Genomic DNA, 20,799 nt, shown 5'->3' on the forward strand with positions numbered 1-20,799 from the left:
TGGTTTAGATGATTCATATTATTCCTCTGGGCAGCATCTCAATTCTTCTCTGAATGAGTTTTGGTGTTCCCTTACCAGGAAGGACAGCATTGTTAGAAAACAGCATTCTGAGGCTAAAGCAACCCTTCTGTTGTAATACCCCTGCAGCACTGGCAAATCTTTAGCTCCCTTTAAAAGGGAAGCTCCCTGTGCATACCAGATAAATCCGAAGTCCTGCTTGTGAATCATCTTGTGCATCACATCACCTTCATTTCTGAATCTTTGCTTTAAGATCACTTTTTAGTTTTCCTTATGTCCCTATCCTCCCTTTTGACCCCCTGGCTTACCACTGTTGCCTGTCTGTTGGCTTCCATTCTGGTTTAAGTCTAAAAATGAACCTGCTGGCCTGCCTGCTATGTAGACTCAGGCCTGGTTTGCAAAAAGTCTTGAATTTAAGCACAAGAGAGCAGCAACCAGCACTCCAGCCCATGGACAGTCCTGTAAAAGTGTCGAGCTGGGGTGTTTCCCTCCATGCCCTCCTGTCCCCATCCCTTGGCAAGACTTAACATGACCAATGCCTGGCATCCCAGGCTGAGAAGTTTCATGGGAAACATTTCTGAACAGACTTTCTGCTTAATGACATTTATGGTAGATGGATCTGTTAACCCTTACAGTTAAATCTGTTAACTACTGGCAACAGAAGAGGTTTTCCATTGCTTGCCTTAACTACCTGACCAGAAGCTGGAACATTTGCTTTCTCGACCATCAATCCAAAACACTTCCCCTGCTTTCCAGCAAAGTCCAGAAGCCTCCAGGCTGTCACATAGTCTGGCACCAAATGCCCTGCTGAAAGAAGATGAGATTTACAGGGTAAAAGCTGGCAAGATGATCTGGGTGTTTAGCCTGGTAAAAGAGGAACATCCCTGGGTAGGGAGAGTTTCAGGCCCTGCTGCTTGTTCCTACTTATTTTTGCATTTTATTTGTAAGAGCAGACCCACTGAGGCTCGTCTCTCTAAGGTGGGCTGGGTGTGAACACAGAGCATGAACTCAGCCATTCTTTGCCAGTGCCACTTAGGAACAGTGAGGTGTCAATTCCCTCAAAGTAACATATAAGTCAGAAATATCAGTGTTCATCCTCATTGTAAAGCTTCTCTAGAAAAACAAGCCTCCAGTTCTGTCCACGTGAGCTTTCTCCCAAACCCCTCTCCCACTGACCAGACAATTGTGCTCTTCAGGTTCTTTCTCCTCACTTTATCCTCACTTTACATGTCAAGGTACGGACAAAAGGCCTAATGCCAGAGGTGTTGTTCACGTATGATAAGCTTGCAAATGCATGCTTGGGGCACCGCCGAAGTCAGACAACTTGTCTTGCCAAAAGGCAGAGCTGCCTGGGCTTGCCAGAAGGCAGAGCTGCCGCCTTGCTGCCTGTACACTGCCCTGAAAGAGATGCTCCAGGAGCCCACGGGAGGTCATGGAGCGTGCAGGGAAGCAGCTTTCTCCTGCCTGCCCCACTGAGGCCACGTGTGCCCGCTTGCAAGGTGTCAGCCACCACAGAGCATCTGTCAGGAGGAGAGGAGCATCCAGAGCACCAGCGTGTTTGCCATAGGTAGGAGAAATGGAGGTGCAGAGAATGAGAAGGGGAAAAAAAAGTGGGAATGGGATGCTAAGGGCTGGTGGAGGACAAGTTGAGGTAGGTGGAGCTGAACAACTAGATTTTGTGGTGGAGTACTTTGAGAGGAGCCTGGAATTAGTTCTTTTTGTGTTTCAACCTCTTTCTCTTTATTCTGACTCCGAGATTTTTCATACCCCTGTAGAAGGTGGTCATACAGCTACATCTCTTACTGATATAACTCTTTGTGCCATAACAGCTTCATCCGTCTGGTCCTTAGCTGTCCCTTCAGCACAGACCATTGCTGCTAACTGCTAGGAAGAGGCAGAATGGGAAACTATGGCTTAACAATGGTAATCATAAAGAAAAAAAACTTTCTAGAGGCTGCAAAAGATGGATAGAAAAGGGACGCATATTCTATGGCTCAATGTCTTTTGTAGCTTATTAAACAGAAGTTTTGGGGAAGTTGACAGATATGTTACTGAATAATGGCTGCATTTATTCTCTTCCTTTCCAGTCCTTTTAAGAGTCTCTCTTTTACTCTCAAGATGTGAAGTTACTTTGATAGCAGGAAGTCAGTTGCAATTCCCACTTCAGCTAGCTCTGTTAGATGTTGAACTGCAATGCCTTCAGCCCAGTAACGCCTGTAGATCTCCATCCCTTCCAGTAGTTGGTACACATCTAACCATAACATCTACAGTGCTCTAGCTTTTAGAAAAACACCCTGGAAAAGAGGGAAAGCTAATGTTTAGCAAATATCAGAAGAAACGACAGCATAAATTAAGCTCTAAAACCAGATGTACGTTCCAATGTAGCAGGCTTTTTGAGTTTATTCTGCAAGATCAATATTTTTAGATTTGCTGAATTTCTAGAGGCAATGTTTTCAATCTGAAAGGCTTTTAGCCGGGGAGAGCATGAGGAACATCAGGGAAGATGCACAGGATCCAAAACTGAGGTTTCCAAAACGGTACACTGGAACATCTCTCATTGTTTTAATGCTGAAGATCAATCAGCTTTAAAGCACACCTAACATACAATGCCTCATTTTTCACCTGTAATTCAGCTTCTGAAGGTGGTTGCCTCCTCTCTCTGCATCACCAGTGGTCAGTTTATCTTTGTTAGCCCAGACAATTCCCCGGGAAGATACACTTCTGTCTGTCACGTGCTCCTTCAAGGGCTAAGCTCCTCTGCACTTTATGAGGAATGATTTGTACTAGCTTTTAGAGGGTACACTCTGTTTTTATACTTGCAGCACTGCTGAATTTGTAACAGGTGTGGAGATATGTGACTGCTTATCCTCAGTCGTCTTATTCCGGTTTATTAGAAGCTCCTGAAATATGCATTAACGGAACACACACAGCACAGAAGATGCTGCACAAAATAAACCTGTAAAACTGCTTGCATTGGTGGTGGTTAATATCTGAAAGAGTTATTTTGGACACCCAGAATACTGACACTGTCTTCAGCCTTGAGGCTGGTTAGTGCAAGTCAATAGTAGACATTGCGGTTCTCCCACCTTTCTCCTTTACATAGGGAAATGAAGTGAGGGATCAGTGAGGGAGCTTTGTGGCCATAAACATGTATGCTCACTGGCACTCCACATCTTTCTCTGAGAAAAGGAAACTCAGCAATATCTGAGGTAGAAGCTCGTAAAAACCTCCTAGTTGCCTGCACTGTCACTGGTATGGTGTTTAAGATACTTTCAAATATCTTTGGAATTGTTTATGCAAGTTAACATTTCTTTCCTTAACTGAAAGTTATCTAAGACAAGAATTCACTAAAAATCTAATGTTGCCAGGTAGGTACCATATTAATATTCAAGCAAATCTCAGCCTTTTGCACAATTGTGCAAGTTGACTTGCACACAGAAGCACACCCTAAGTTAACATGTTGTATTTTACCACTGCCTTTGCTATACTGACACCCTTTTCATTGCCTGTCGCATGTGCGGGATGAAGCAAGAAACCCCAGGCTACAAAACTGTAGGATCATATAAGGAAAACTATATTATCATATTTATTTTCAGTGGGAACAAGATGAATGTGTGTAGGCAGCTCTCAGACTGATACTTGTCAATCTCTGACAGCAATGGCAACTCCTGGGAGTCTAAAATCATTACAGCCCTCTCAATGAGTTACAGGGATGATGAAAGCCATGCATTGTAACAAGCAGATGCAGGGTGCATCTAACAAGCAGAGTTCTTGTGTGAATATTTGCATATGTTCCAATATACCATTAGTATATGTGATTTTAGGTTTTCAGGACATAAAAATAATAGGTTAAAATGAGATAGAAAAATGGCTGATATTTGTTGTTCTGAATATAAGGAATTTAAGGGAAGTGTTATTTTTTGTGTATCTCTACACAATCTGGCTGTGAGTTAGAAAATTTTTACCTTCTGGAGAAACAACCATTTTGAATACAGGCAAATGCTCATCTACCCATTTATTTGTTACTGTGCAGCGTATCTCCTCAGCTCAGAGCTCAGTTGTTCCAAGGTTTGCTGGAGCCCTGAGGATATATGTGTTTGAGAAAAGGCATGGCTAATTTCCCACTCACTGCACTTCCTTTGCCTTGTTTCCTACACAGGGCTCTATCCTTCCCAAGGAAGCCTGAGAGCAACTCCTTTTCCTCTGCCATTTGGGCATCGTTTGGCCCAGCTGGCCTTAACTAACACAACGCGGCCTTGGGGCTAACAACTCACCTTTGTGGTCACAGGCACTGCTCCATGTTCACACGACTGTGGTGATGAAAAGTTAACAAGACCAATTCCTTGTTCCCTGTCCACCAAAACCCTGCCAATGTTCGTTTGCTGCAGTTTAAAGAACGAGGGAGGTGGCAGCGAGAGACCTGTCAGCGGTGAGGGCCCACCAGTGAGAGGTGCTCATGCTGGTGGGTGAAGTTGGTGACATCCCTGTTTCTTGTCACTGCTGCTGTTCCCAGCTCGGGTTGTTTGCAATTTATGCCTTGCTGAGGTATGCCGGGATGCCCATTATTTCACAGAGCTGCTTCCCTCTGTCATCACTTTGGCTCGGGGAGCTAACATTGCATTAATTATATTCTCTTGCAATATTTAAGCTTCTCTTAGGAACGGTGGGGACTAAAATGCTTTAAAAACATCCAAAATAGAGCTTGGTGTTTTGAAATCAAAATTTTTATCATTAGACAAATGATCCCTTCAGAGTCCCTTTGGAGATGCACGCTTTGGTAGTAGTGATACTTTCCAAAACAAGAGGGCCTTGACTTTCGGATCAATCTCTCTTAAGACATTTTGCAATGAAAATACCACAAACTTGGGCCTTAAACTGTGTAGAGCATTAGTAAGTGATAGGGAGAGGAGGGATTACAGACCCAGAGCATTTGTTCTACCACATGCTTGACCAGAAAGCTAATGAAATCATCAAATATACATAGCTACTTGTTTTTCTGCTTTTTAGCTAAAAATTACCAATGCAGTGATTACTCATCAATGTTAAAAAAGATTGTATATCTAGCATGGCAAATATATGCCAGCACTTTGCCTGGTATTATTTACTGTGGCTGGGTTTTATACCCATGAAAAAATGGTTTTCTGACAGACCTTTAGCGTGCTAAACCATAACAGATTGTCTGGGTAAGTACGTGTAATATGCACAAATGAACACACAAGCGTTTTTAATGAAGATAGAATGAATAAAGAAACTGAATTTCCAACACTTCTAAAGCTCAGTTAAGGCAACAAGTCCTTTTCATGTCTCAAGGGAAAAACCTTACTAATTTTGCTCCTCTCTGATTTCTGAATTAATGACTGTCATCTGCAGTACTCCAAATGAACGAGAATCTCTCTCCCATTAACAAAACACACTTTGTACTTGTAAAAGAGAGGATGAAAGAAACCATTTATCTCAGAGGTTAATACATTTGAATGGGCTGGAGAGGCCATTGCCTACTGAGAAGTGGCTGCTGACCATTTGACTGAATGCTTGTACACTGCATAGAACCTGGAAATAGCTATTCTGCCTATGTAAAGGGGTCTGCAACAAAGTTTTTATCAATACTGTTGTTCCATGGGAATTGGATTGCCTGAATTGCATGTTCTGTACGAGCTTCATCCTGCCAGGCAGTGGGCATCCCCTCTTATTAAGATTTTTGCATTTCTTTTGTTTCTATTTATTGCACGTTGTAAAGAAATGGCTTATATAGGAAAGGAAAATGAGGAAAAAAAGTTAAGAAATTTCCTGCATATAAAGTGAGATTTTCAGATTTTCTTTTCACTCCAAATTTCTTTGTGAAAACAACAACAACAACAAACTCATTATTTGTGGATTATGCTTCAGGCATAGTGGGCTCTTTAAAATTTCTAGTGGTGTCCTCCAGTGGATTTCACATTTTTTCACGATGGGGTGGTTATTTGGTGCTTCATTCTACAGAGTCATGTGGAAGTGTCCAAAGCAGTTAATTCTGCATAGAGGAAAGATGAAAAGAAAATGTGAGGGAGTCTCACAGGAGAAACACATGGCATTAAAAGCAAACAAACAAACAAACAACAACAACAAAAAAAATACTTATGGGAGGTCTAGAGAACAGCTTCAAAAATGGCCTATGAACTTGTCATACATATATTGCACGTGCCATGTAAAGGTCTCTGGATTAACTCTTTGGATACAACAAGCAAGGTGTATCACAGCCATATACCTCAGTTCCACTCCTTCTTACTTTTGAGACCTACCTAAGCTAAGAAACATAGAGCCGGTTTAGATATTTCTATACTGCATTTACACCATTTGAAAAGTCTAGTTTGAGTTTATCAAAAAAGTTTAAAAGGATCCCCTCTATGGGAAAAGATCATCTGATACCACAAATCCCTTTGATTTAGCCAACAAAATAAGAAAACTCAGTAAGTAGAAATCTGGAATTTAAGAACTGAAACTGGTAAACAGATTAGTATAACTAATTACTGGAAGATCTCAAAAGGGAGGAGAAGAAATAACCAAATACCAGAAGGGCAAACAGGGAATTTGTTCAAAATAACAATTCAGGCCTCAAATATGCACCTTGGCTTAAGATGTGCTTCCTTCTGTACATAAATAAGATTTTGGACACCTCTAAAGCAGCCGTCACTAAAGTATTGCTCGGTGTTTTGACTGCCTGGATTATCTGGAAAAAAAAAAAAAAGAAAGAAAAAAAAATTAAACTACCCCCCCCCCCCAAAAAATTAATAATTCAAAAGAACTGTGAGAATTGAATAATTAGTAAAGTAAAATAAATAAATAAATAAAAGATTTGAGGAAGTAAGAAATATAGTGGTTGAAAATACTTACATATTCATCTGAACACTTTGTATATTTCTTCTGAAGGCTCTGAAAAATTAAATAGATTATTCAATAGAAGTAAAACGTCCCTAAAATAAATGAATTCCTTTTTTTTTCAGATTGAACAAAATGTATTGGGTCATCCATCAACATGTCAGTTTTGAGGAAAGATTTTTTTAACCAAAGAAGTATTGCGTACCAAACCTAAATGTATCCTCTGATTTTGGGGAAAGAGGGAAAGAAAGATAAAGAGAGTTCTTCCTTTGTTGAGCGAAAAATGCAAACTCATGAGTGTCGTTCTTTTCTATAGAAGTGGACTGTGCTGGATTCCTGTTGGCCATAATGCACATACAGATAGAGGTCACAAGAGGTTCCTCCAAAATAACTTTAGCTTCCCCTGAAATAACTTATCTTCATTGCAGTTGACACAGTCCTCCATTGCTGCCATGTATATCTTATGCACCAAGCAGATCTTCAGAGGAGGAGTCTGCCCTCCGGCACAGCCTTTGTAGTAATAGGCATTTATTGTAGGGTCACCATTTCTTTAGCATTCATTAAAGACACTGATTAGAGAGGATGATAAAGACATTGCTGGAGTCTAAAGCCATTCTGGGGATTTAAAAAAAAAAAAAAAAGAAAGAAAGAAAAAAAAAGTGTAAAGTAACATTTTAAATGGATGCATCTATTTACTGCTGATATTTTCATACAAATGGTTTCATGATATTGGATTCAGACAGTGTAGCAGGAGCTTTAATTTGCTACAGTTCTGGTCTAATAGGTATAGAGACACCAGAGGATTCTGCAATACTGAACTCGAAGGTGTTCTGACAAACCTTTGTGCTCATAATAACAAGAGCTAGTGTGAGCTTATACAATTTAAAACTAATTGCCCAGCCAACATCCTCATTACCATATTGATGCAGTTCATAAATCAAAGCCTTGCCTATTCAAGCTGTTCACCAGCCTTGCATTAAGCAGCGTATTTCAACTTAGAAATGTAGCCTGCTGCCAAAACTCTGCAGAGACTTTAGAAGACTGATAGTAGTACAAACCTGGGGAGCTGAAATGCCACAAACTGATTTAACACACATGGCACTAAAGCACTTGCTCATGTTTGTTTTCAGAGTGTGTTCTGATTTAGCCTTAAAACTTTCCATAATAACATACTGTGGTACAGATACAGGTCCTTACATAGCAGAGAGCATACATTAATTCTTTTTTTTTTTTTTTGTTTGTTTGTTTTAATACTTATACCAGGTGTGTGCATTAAGAACAAACATAGGCTTCTTATAAAGGCAAAAAAAGGTAGAGGTTCTTACCTAAGTCTCCTAAATCTGTCACCAAAATTAAGTACTTGAAGTTAAATTTTTTGAACGGCCTACTAAGACTGCTGAAAGTACAATTCATTTGCCTGAAGAAGTGCCTACATCCAGGTGTCTGCCAGTGCCCTTTGAAATCCTCCTGCTGGCCTACCACATCCACCCACGGAGGAGGACTTGAAGGTGTCTCACACCCTCTGAGCTGGCAGCAGCCCAAGGCCCCATCCAGCCTGTCCTTGCACACCTCCAGGGATGGGGCATCCACAGCTTCTCTGGGCAGCCTGTGCCAGGGCCTCACCACCCTCTGAGGGAAGAATTTCTTCCTTACACCTAATCTAAACCTCCCCTCTTTTAGTTTAAACCACCTTGTCGTATCACTCTACTCCCTGACGGAGTCCCTCCCCAGCTTTCCTGTAGACCCTCTTTAGGTACTGGAAGGCTGCAATGAGGTCTCCGTGGGGCCTTCTCTTCTCCAGGCTGAACAACCCCAACTCTCTCAGCCTGTCTCTATAGGAGAGGTGCTCCAGCCCTCTGACCATCCTCATGGCCCTCCTCTGGACTCAATATAATATATCCATGACTCATTCTAATACATCCAGGCTTGTTGGCTTACAGCTGGCTGGGAATTTCTGCAGAGGCTTGAGCCTATTATTTTCCCAAACACCATGTCTTATGAGTTATTTTTCTGTTTATACTTTGTTCAGAAAACAGCAAGTGGGATATTTATTTACTATGTTTTCTCAGGAACTGAAAGCACTAAACCTTGATGCTAGGGAGCCTCCCTCCCCCTGTGCTTGGCTGGGCCCAGCCAAGCTTTGCAAGGCTGGAGAGCTGAAGCAAGAGTCAAGGCATAGAAGGGTCTAAAGATCAGGATCAGGACTTGAAATTTGACTTGCTGTTGTAAGGGAAGCTTGAAGCAAAAGCAGGGCACTGAAAAGTCATTGCGAGTTGTTGGAGCTATTGGGGGAAGTCAACAGATTGTGGGAAAATGAAGGGCTGCGGGGTTGGTTTGCTTAAAGTCATTGTCTCATCCCTATTAACGAGAAACCAGTGGGTAGGGGGAAAGGAGTGAACGTTTCCAATGAAAGGCAACTCCTCCATAAATGGAATTAGTAAGAAGAGTTCAGCTTATAAAAATAAGTGCTGACTTTCAGTTATGATGCCTGTTGAAGCCTCTGTCTCTTTGGTTCTTTGTGTAAACTCAATCATGACAATCAGTAAATCAAACAGAACAATTATTATGGATAGAGGATGAAATGTGACTAATACATGCCTTCATGTGATAAAAAACTTTAATTCCTGTTTACATCTCTTCTGCCTGTGTGGTCACAGTAGACACAAGCTTCACATTCCTTATACACAGATGGTGGATAATAATAAGTGAAATGAATATGAACTAATAATTTCGCATGAAAGCACCAAAGGCAATGATATGTTTTCCTTCTTCAAAGAAGCAAATAACTTTAAAGAACTCTATTTCATTATTACAGAATTATGACCCGTACAATAAACACAGATCTATACCAGCCTCTGCCCCTATAAAATGCCAAAATAACTGCCATTTTCCAGGGTCTTTTGCTACTGAAGAGTGTTACAGGTCCAGCAGAGATTTGTCAGATGGAAGAGGGCAGTTTTGGAAGCCACCCAAAGTATATCCACTTGCAGACTGTCGTGAAGAACAATTTTGAATTTTGTACTGATATACAGCTTTCAATAGACAAGAACTAAGTCCAAAAAAAAAAAAAAAAAAAAAAAAAAGAAAGAAAGAAAGAAAAAAGAAACAAGAAACAAGCTACTTGCTGTTTTTTTCTCTTTCAGCTGCTTAAAAAGATATTTAAAGGTGTGAACGTTACCCTTAGGTTGTCCATCTTAATATAAATATCCTCCAGCATAAGAAACCTATTTCTTCCAGCTTCTTCCCTCTTGTAAGAAATGAAGATTCATTTCCAGCCAGTCTACTGAGCATCCCATGAACATACGTAATAGAATTCACTATCTAGGCTAAAGAAACAGAGCTAGTATTTAAACTGGAGGGAGACCAGTGTGTCTTTGCTTACTGAAAGGCTGTTTCCTCACTTTGGTCTGGATTGGTTGCTTAGATGAAGAGCTATGATTTTACTGATGCTAAGAACCTCAACCTGAAAGGAGACAGTCTTTTTCTTTCTTTCTTTCTTTCTTTCTTTTTTTTTTTTTTTTTCTTCCCCTATGTGTTTAATCCAGTGTTATTTTTAAAGTATTTATTAGGTGTTGGTTCATTTTTGGGCCTCTGTTTATGAACAGCGTCTGCGTATGACTGGCTGCCTTTCCTGTTTCATGTGGATTACACTGGTCATATAAAAACAAAGACCAAGTATTCAAGGGCAGTATATAATAAATTTATAGTTTTATTTAAGAACACAGATTGCAGATAATACATATGCATGCATGCATACACAGCTTTCACTCCTTCTTCTCTGTGAGTATTAGGATTTTCTGTAACTCTGCATCAGGCTTCATGTCTCAGGTAGTTCAGTTGTAATCTTAAATGACTTGAAATTGCCTTCTAAAAGCACGTAGCAAACAACCTCAGGCCAGTATCTCATCAGAAGCTTGATTCTGCTTTTCATATGTGCAAGACAAAATATTTAAGGCAAATAGGGATTAGAGAAGAAAAAAATAATTGAATGCAATGCTATAATAAGCCTAGTGGCAGAAGGAAAGGTATTACTCTTTACAGATACGTCATTCATGTGCAGAGACACATAAACCCTCAGTGCACCATTCATACCTGACTTGTCTTCGGTACCTTTTTTTGCAAGGAAGCAATCAGGTGGGCAACAGTTGTGAGACTTTTCCTGGGGCTTGCTTAGCCCTTCGCTTTGCTGGTTCTCACTCACTAATTTTGCTCAGGATTGTAACCACTCAGTGCACAGTCTGCACACAGCAGAATAATTTGCAAAGCCAAGGCCCACATTATGTAAACTGACTAGGACTAAGAATCCATCTAAATTCTTAGAAACTCCATGAGTTGTGTTACAGAAGGTAATTGATCACCTTTGTCACAATGAAGCCACTGTTCCACTTTGTGGTAAGGTGACCGTGACAGTGGTGGTGATGATGCTGGTTGGGACCAAAACACAAATCAGTCAGGACAATTGCAGGATGTTGATATCTTGACTGGATTAAACTCAACCTCAGGCTAATTGCAAACTAATTGCAAAAAATGTGTCAATGACACTTCCTGGAGCAGAATCTTTCCCTCCTCTATGTTGGGAGACAATCCAGCCAATATAGACACATCAGTGAAGATGTTGGTTGGAAGGCAGAACACCTGTAACTAATGCACCTGAGACAGCCATGAATGTAGGCCCAGCTACAACAGCAAAATGTCTCTTTATCATTGTAGTTTATTGAATTTGAGAAGATATTTTTCTTTCCTAGACAATGCAAAATGAGCTTCTGTTAGAGTGGAGGTGGGGACAGACACGGCAAAGCTAAAGGGGAGGCTTAGTGTTGCAGCAGTCCTGGGACCATAAACATTTCTAAGTTGAGACAAGCCTCACTGAACTGTCATATAAAGTAATTCCTGTAAAATAGTTGCCTCGATATGTGGCTTCATTTGCTGAGTGACTCATTCATAAATATGCCAGATTCTTTGCTGACTGAAATACTACTTAACTTCAGTGAAGGCAATCAGGTGCACGAGGTGTAAGAGGAACCAACATCTCAGTGCTGTCTCCCTCACTCACTGAAATGAGTCAGGAGGGACATAGATTTGGCAGCATCTGTGAAGTGCTTCTGGATATTTCAAGGTGAAAAATGTCATCTGCTGCTGTTGGCAGGCAGGAGTCATTACACGAGCAGAAGAGTGTTGCAGCTTCTGCATTTCTCCTGTTTGCTCTAATCAAAAGCAATATACAGAAAGACATCCAAAATTATAACTCGGCAGTCCTCTAGCCCCATATTTCCAGTGGCAATTCATCCTTTCCCTTTGCAGGCAGATTTGCAAATAACTGGTTTGTAATCACACTTGGAAACTGGCATGTCCGGTGTGATTTCACTGTAGCCTACACTACAGCTCCATTTTGCAATGCGTGCAGAAGTCTGTCTGCAAACCATGATCCCACCAACATACATAAAAAGGAAGACTTGTGAAGCCTTGGTATAAAATGTAGGTGTTGAAGAAGCATAGACAAACAATAATTAGAATTTTCAAAGTGACATGGAAAGCTAATTTTGGTATTCCTTTATATTGGAATTATTACATCAAAAGGCATTTTGTAGCCTCCCTTTTCAAAACCTGACAGTATGCAAAGTGTGTGCACTGGGAACCTGGCTCCAGGTGCTCCAGGTGATAAAGCAGAGCACAATGTTCAGGTCTGGCACAATGTGAGGAATGAGGTCACACTATTTTTAGAAGTGCCTGGTGATCCTGTGAAGCATGCTCATGATCTCTCTTTTTACTTTTTTTTTTTTTTTCTCTCCTTTTTTTTTTCTTTTTCTGTGAATAATTTGGCCGGTGCTTGCAGAAGGCTGTTTTAGCCCCAGGGATTCTCACACATACTTCTGTTGACAGAGCTCTTGTGCAGCAAGCAAGCTGAAATGCCTTTTGTTAAGGATCTGCTCATTTCTTTTTCTGTTCTGCCCCAACGCTTGGAGGATCTTTTGGCTACTGAGTTCCTGTTGTTACGCTTATGGAAATTAACTGAATTGAAAAATATGGGGTTACCTTGCAAAACAGGTAAAATTATCATCAGGAAAAGAAAATCCTAATCTCCTAATTTGCTGTTAGTTTGTGTGTTTCACATTCTCTTGGCTTGTTTGTTTAATTTTTCAGGGGAAGATTGTTTAAGTCAATGGGAAATATTAAACAACATCATTGTGAAAGGGAAACAAATGCACTAGGGGCTGAGGGGTAGAAACTATTTTGGATGAGTGTTGTTCCATTCCAGCCAAGATCAGGACTTGATTTGGTGGTTAACTGTGTCACTTCACATTTAAACTGTCTTCTGAAAAGTATGAAAATTCCATACATTCACATGCTCTGCAATGCCAAAATGGAGAATGGATTTTGAAATGCACTCATGCACTCATTTAATGAGTGTTTGCAAAGTTATTTTAGGTGACTTGCTGTCCTTGTATTGACTCAAGAAAATATACACAAGTGAAATCCTCCTATTTAATGATTAAGCCTAATACATACTTTTTTTTTGTATGATCTTTGTGCAAAACTTGGTGAGTTTCAATACAATTTTTGTTTGTCTGGGCAAAGGAGAATCAAGCCAATACAGCATGATACACAAAAATTTATCTGTGAGTCTGTACAAATACTTCTGTTTGTACCAGACCATAAGAAAACTTTCCTTCCACATCATTTCACTAGCTGTACCTCGTACCTGTATTAATCCATTGCTGATTTGTATGAGCTTTCCTTGGAAAATAAAATTCAGTTTGTAAGTTTTAAATTAATTTGTGTAAAACCTGAAGTTGATTGGATATTACACCCAGATATGGATTTCATGTGTTACCTTTAAATATATATATATATACTGTGTTGCTTTTTTTGTGCTCTTCCCTAAGCTGTTTTGGAGTTGGTTTTAGTTGGATAGTTAACTGGTAGTCCCTACATCGTCCCTCTTGTCAGAAAAAATACCCATGTATGCCCAAGTGATTTTTATTTTTCAACATCTTAACCCACACCAGTGACTGCTGGTACAGCTAATGCTGAGTATATACTGAGAATCACATATGCATATGAAAGTAATTTCCCTTCTTATAAAGCCTTGAAGACCTTTCTCAGAGAGATTATTATTGTTCAGAACTTGTAAGTGTTCTTATATGTTCACATTTATAATTGTGGTAATAATTATCTTATTTTGCAGCTCTGTATTAGAGGCTTTTCATGACATGTACAGATTTAGCTCTGGATGTTCAGACCTCTCTGAGCATTTTGCTATGGGCAGAATTTCCAATCCATAGCTCTGCCAAAAATGTTCCATTTTTAGGAGCTTTAAGTGTCTATGTGTAACTTTTTATAAAATATGGAATTTGGTATTTTGTATGAGTGTGTTTTTTTTCAGTCACTACTAGATTGAGTAAAAGGATATGTTCCACAAGATGTGTGGGTAAACTCACACTCTCTTCTTACCACTTCCTCTTCAGAGATTTCTTGCACAAAAGGAGCCTGCTCCTGCATGCTTTCCTTCTCCTGGCTTCATCATAGGAAAAATAAATAAGAAGAGTCCAATGGAGTAAGAAAACCTAATAAAAGGAAAAACGTTTTCATACCTTTTTAATTAAACTGTAGAAATTACAGCTTCGCACCACAACCTGTAAAACTGGAAACCATTTGAAACAAAAAGCTAAGCAAAATTTTAAAAGAATATAGACATTTATTTTATATGCTAGAATATTCAGAGATAACAAAAAATACAATTTTTTGCAGTGATCATAATTCACGTTTTGGAGTTTAAAGCATCATCTTCAAATTCTAGCAATAAATAACACACAATTCACTTGCCTCATGCATACAAAGTACGATGTTTTAAACAAAGCATTCTACTTTGTAGTTTTGTAGTTACAGCAAAGATGTTCCTACAAACACTGAGGTGTATTCCTGCAGGTGTTATCACAGCAGAGCCTGCTGGGCAGCATTACCAGAACTAAGAAGGGTCCAGGGAACAGGCCAAGGGTGGGAAATTTCTGCCAGAAAAGAAAGGATGACATTGGGGAAGGGTGAGGACTGAAAATAGAGTTTGGGTGGGAGACCTGGAGACCTGAGGATTTCTAATCCTGCTGGAAGCTTCTGAGAAAATGCGGGCTTCAGATGCAGGTTTGTCACTTGCCTGTAGACATTGAAATCTGCTATTGAGTAAAAAAAAGACATGGGATGAGATTCTTCTTGCTTTTGTCCACCTTAAAGTTGGGTGACTGGTGTAAACATTTTGTCTAGACCACCTTCATAGTTTTGGATAAGGTGGTCAGGCTAGGAGGGAGACTCATCTCATGCCAAAATAGGTATCCAAGATAAGTGAGAGCATTTACCTTCAGGAAGCATTTTTCTCCCTTCACTGACTCCAGCAGGAGGCCAGACAGCTTACAATAATGTCAGACTTTTGCATAGCTAACTGTAGCTGAGAGGAAGTCTATCTAAATTGTGCATACGTGCTTGCTCACCCCTTCTACAGCTGAAATTCAAATGAATAATGGTAATATCATGGACCTAAATTTTCTGTCTGTGTACAATACTCTTTCTGTTACCCAAGGTATGCCTCTAAAACTAAAATATGTACTCGCCAGCAATAAAATACACCTCGCTGGTATGCACTGCTTAGCTTATGGCACAAGCAGTGACAGGCACATCACATGCCAGCATCTTACTCTGCTCACTTCCCACTTTGACAATCACAGCGCTGCCTTCTGACAAGCCTTCCCCATCAGTGACAGGCCTGCCACGTACATCAAAGGCGTAAGCTTCTCTTCTTATTTTGAAAAGCTTCTGTTCTGCTTTGCTGTCTTCCAGATGGAGTACTGAAACAATCACTAAAATAAATACTATCAATATTCAATCTGTTACAAAAAGTAAATTACATCTAAGGGTGAATGTAAGCTACTCAGTGAGGCGGGATCAGTTCCTCGCTGCTCCTGTCTTCCCGTGCGTTGGAGGTCCACAGACGAGAAGCTAGCACAGAAGTTAAGACTGATTTAAACCAGGCACGGGCAACTCTGATGTAGAACTGGATCCTTCTGTTTTTTTATCCTTATCTTTTTGCTTTGCAGATTTATTGGAAATGGACAGGTGCTGCACTGCATTGGCAATGCTGAGGGGGCGAGTGACAGAAAACTCTACCTATATTGAAATGTTCTTCCTGTTCTGTCAGCTCCTTTGAGTCCTTGCTCTTCCTCATGACATTTCAGTAGCTTTGCCAAAACACTGTAAAAGTTCTCAATAATTGAACACACAATAAAAATACAGCGAATAGAGGCACATTTTGGAAACAAGCATCTAACATCAGATTGAGTGATTCTGATCCATTGTGTCAATAATCAATGTAAAGTCAGTATTTCAAAAAACATTTCTGCGTTTGCCCGTTCTTTCCTGGTGTTTAAGGTAAAGAAGTCAGGGTTCTGATGTTTTAATCTGTATATATAAAACATCTTTGAAGATTACTATAAGTAAGTTTGATACAGGAATGTCCTATTTCAGGATTACTTCTACTGACAGACTCCAATGCAAGCCTGTTAACATCTTTTTTTTTTTTTTTCTTTTCTTTTTCAGGAACAGAGAGGCTTCAGGTAATTGATATAAGATTTGAGGCATTAATAATGATTGTCTGATCAAGGTTTTGGACAAATAAGGAGGTATTCCCTGGCCACGTATGTGGAGTGATGTATCTTAAGAAAACCAAGAATGAAGTCATTTTGATCTCTGATGGGTGAAGCTCGTTGGAATGGAAACCAACATCTATGCAGAAGGACAAGGCTCGCCACATCTTACACCTGCCAGGTGCCTGGGGACTCCAAAGGGAGCAAAGTATGAAGGATTCCAAAGAAAGACAGAAGAACAGGAAAGTCCATCTGAATTTCAGGATGTTCTATTGGAACCTGAGTTGAGTTTGCTGTCTGTGGCATCCTTACCAGACCGCAATGAGACATCCTTGCGACCTAGCAGGGTTGCAGGGTGTGTTAGTGCCAGCAATCAGTGTGAAGCAGAGCAGCTTCGTAAGGAATTACTGTCTTCTGCAAGGCACAAGCCAAAGGAAGATCATTTAAACCTTCCCTTGCACAGGGAATGGCCACTCCTTACAGGAAAAAATTCAGACAGAAAAACAGAAAGAAGTCACGAGATCAGAGTCATAAAACACAAACCAAGTGCCATCACTTTTTCTGATTTTGAATTTGTACCACATGAAGTTAATACTGAACTCCATATTTGTGAGGCAGGAGATGCAGGAGATTTTTCATCTGAAGAGGAAAAAGCAGATGGCAAAGACGATGACGATCTGTTTACAGAGCTGCCGCTGTATGAGGCTTTTTTCAATGGTCTTCACAGAAGGAATGTTTTCCCAAGAAAGCAAGCTAAACATGAACTTACTAAGGATCAACACATCTGTCATGTAGAAGACTGCGATGATCGTTCCAAAAAGGAATTGAAGGACCATGACAAGGAAGAAAAACACATGGAGCTGGAGGTAATAGAAGCTACTCTTTTGTTCCAAGTGTGTTTTAAATAAGTGGTATCATTTAAGCTTGGTTACAGGAGAACTTAAATTGTTATACAGAGGTAATGAATGTTAATTACATAATTAAGAATATAAACCTACAGTAAAATATATGAAATGTTAAAAATATAACGCTAGGCTTTTACATTAAACAAATCTATTTCTTCGGATCGGCCACATTTCCATTAGACTGAACCTCAAACAAGGACTGCTGTTTTCTTTTTAAATGGGAACATTGGCTCAGTTTCCCTTGCTCCTAGAAGATCATATGTCATGCCACATGCAGCAGATATTCCTGGCTATTCCCTGAGCCTATTGACTGTCCCGGAGGGATAACAACTCTGGTTTCCTAGAAGAGTAGCATATATTTCTTTATGCTGAATAATGGCCTTTTTTAGAGTAGAGGCACCACAGCACTGCTCCTCCTAACCTACAGCACTGATAAATAACAGCGCTTTCTGTATTCTTATTTCAATAAAATAATATGGAGTATAGGTGACCATCTGGTCTATAATAAAAAAAGTTTTATCTGTAATGGTGCACATCCTGATGCTGTATAGGCCAATGTCCAAAGTGAAAAGACAAGAATATTTAGGATGAAATGAAATAAAATCTGTAAGAAGAATCATCCAACTATAACCTTTCCTAAAAAAAAAAAAAAAGGGGGGGGGGGGGCAAAATAGCTGAGTTTTTTTTTTTGAACTAGAGGAACAGAAGCTTCCCAATAGAATAAGCAAGGCTTTCCCCGTGCTCCCAGCTGGTGACAAACCAAATGCCTGGAGCTAAACATGTTTATCCTTGCAGTAGTTCAGCTCTAGTACAGAAATATGAAGTGATTCCAAACAGTGGAGAAAACAAACTCTTAAAATTCCAGCGTTCCTGAAATGGCAGCAAATCTTGAACTGCAGGTCAGTCATACCTTTCTTTCCCCTCTTTTCCATTCCTCCTTCATTTTTAAGTTATTTTCAATATAAAAATAGTTTTGCCTTGAAATTCAGGGTGGAACTCTCATTTTTTACCAAGTTTCTTCTATTTTTCTTTGTTTCTCCATTTTCTTTCTTTTACTTCTAGAGCTTACAACACAGAGTTGCTTCATTGGTTTCTGATTAAATCAAGTAAAGAAAGCAGGGTCAGGACTCAAATGTCCAAGTTAACATCAGAATTATAGTATATAATGCTTAGTTACTTCTCTCCTTTAATACTGATCCATCTCCAGTCTGGGGTGACTAATTCTGACCTTAACTGAGTGGTAGATTTGTGGCTGCATTTGACACTGTGTCAGTGTCTACTTACACTTGACAGTGTAAGTAGGAAACGCATCAACTCACAGAGAAATATTACAGATTTTCACAAAGTTTTCACAAAAACGTTTCTCAGCAGCTAGTATTAGAAAACCAAGGTCCAGAGATGGTTCTAAAGCAGAGCACCTTTGGATGCAACACTGACCCTGAAAGATTCTTGTGGCACATGGATTATTAAAACGATTGAATTATTCCGCTACCCTAAGCCAAGGCTTGCTGCCTCATTTACTCAGACAGGGTATTCCAAAGGTTCCCGTTAATATAAATATATAACAAAATGCATGCGCAACATCCCTTGGACTCTGTTTACTGAAGGTCAATCCTGTAGATAAAAGGGAAAGGCTGGGTGCTGCTGTCATTTAGTTTACTTTATATCTATGCCATAAAATAAACTCAAGGATGCAGCCTGTGGTGCAAAATAATGGATTATAAATTGCCAGACAAGCATGTGAAATTACCTAGTAAATCTCTGAGAATGTGTCAAAACATTTCAAAAACTGTACAGATGCAATGATGCAGTCCTGGTTTTCATTTTTTTTTCCATGTAAATAAGTATGTATCATCCTAGAGAAGCCTCCAATAATTAAAAAGGGATTATCTTGTCTCTAAAATTTTAGCAGCAGTCATGCATTAGTACTCAGACCAAAAGCTCCCCCCGTGACTCTGTTTCAAGCCTATGCTAAGCAAATGTATGTCATTGTCACATTATTTATTTGTGTTATGTAGAAATGGGGCTGTGGAAGAAATGTCATTCTGCTGGAAAGAAAACGAAATAAAGACAGCATGGGGTAAAAGCGTTGTCAAAAGCAACCATTACTGCTAAGCCTCAGACTTAAAAACAGTGTAAGAAACAAATCCTCTCGACCACACAGATCCAGGCTATCAAAGGTAGCACCGTGGCCAATACCTGGCTGAATCCTTGCTAGTACAGTTCACAGTGAACCAGCAATTAAGATCGACCCTGCAGGGTCATTCCTCAATAAATGAACTCGTTCCAGACTGCAGAGGGATGCATCCCCTAGTTTTGATGTAGACAGTAGGAAGGGCTGGCACCTGCCCCATGCTGGGGAGCACAGCCCCTTGTGGGCAGCAGCAATGAGCAAAGCTGGTGTCTGAATCTCCTCTTAAATAGTTGTTACAGGCATTTGAATAGTAATTGCGGAAATCTCTGAGTGTGCTGCACAGTAAACAAGTACAGTGAGGACGGAAAAAGTACAACTTGTGTATGCTGCCAATGCTGCTACAAGTGGAAGAAACGCCGCTGAAAGCAATTCATATAACGGTGCCCATGAAAAAATGCTTTTTCCCTTTGTCCAAAGGCATACAGAATCTGCCTGTTCAGTGTCATACCAGATAAATGACACTTCTGTTCGATTTATGAATGCGCTGTGGTCCCTGAGTCTCCACCCTTAGACCAGCCCCACATATATTTTCCTATGCTTTTTCCTGTTAAAAAAAAATGGCAGCTGTTTTTCCTTTTCAGGATCCTGTAATCAGTAGTGTATTTAATGCCCAAGTAGACTTCTTAAAAGAAAAGTAACATTTATTTCCACTGAGGGAGCAAAATTTTGACGATTTACAAACATGTCTATATACGTCTGAAATATTGTTCATGTTATTTCTCATTTTTGAATGGTGATCTAGGTCAGATCTAGGACAGCACCGTAGAGATTCTGACCTCCTCTCTGTCATAATATCATTCATATCTTTCTGGTATTATTTATGATCATCGGGTTTTGTTCTGTGCAGATGTTCTCTCAGCAACCCTGAAGAGGCATCTTGAGCCATTCTTCCTTGCTTGTTTTCCTTCAAGCCTTCAGAGTAAGCTACATGCGCTCTTTGTCCACGTAATCAGCTCAGCATGCAGTGGCAATAAATCATGTGGAATAGCTTCTGAAACATAATATTTTTCCAGATGTCCATTTCTTCAGACTGTACTGAGCAGGGCCCAGCTGATAACCACATTTAAGCAGGAACCACTGTGCAACTTTACATCAGTGATCTTACATCAGTGGTCTTCTTACATCACCTCAAAACAACGTGCATGATTTTCAGGAGTAGCATTTCACTCAAGAAATATATATATATATATATATATAT

General features: G+C 39.9%; 1 protein-coding gene across 3 annotated transcripts in view; it reads left to right on the forward strand.

The window, feature by feature from the left end:
- Nucleotides 1-20,799, forward strand: part of STARD13 (StAR related lipid transfer domain containing 13) — a 295,349-nt gene that overhangs the window by 27,314 nt on the left and 247,236 nt on the right. For all 3 annotated transcript variants that reach the window (XM_035324523.1, XM_035324532.1, XM_035324539.1), the window contains one exon: nucleotides 16,456-17,368. In XM_035324523.1, coding sequence (XP_035180414.1) covers nucleotides 16,628-17,368 — 741 coding nt within the window. In that variant the 5' untranslated portion in view covers nucleotides 16,456-16,627. The remainder of the gene's footprint in view (nucleotides 1-16,455; nucleotides 17,369-20,799) is intronic.

The sequence above is a fragment of the Oxyura jamaicensis genome, chromosome 1 (genome assembly GCF_011077185.1).
Source record: "Oxyura jamaicensis isolate SHBP4307 breed ruddy duck chromosome 1, BPBGC_Ojam_1.0, whole genome shotgun sequence".
Taxonomy (NCBI): domain Eukaryota; kingdom Metazoa; phylum Chordata; class Aves; order Anseriformes; family Anatidae; genus Oxyura; species Oxyura jamaicensis.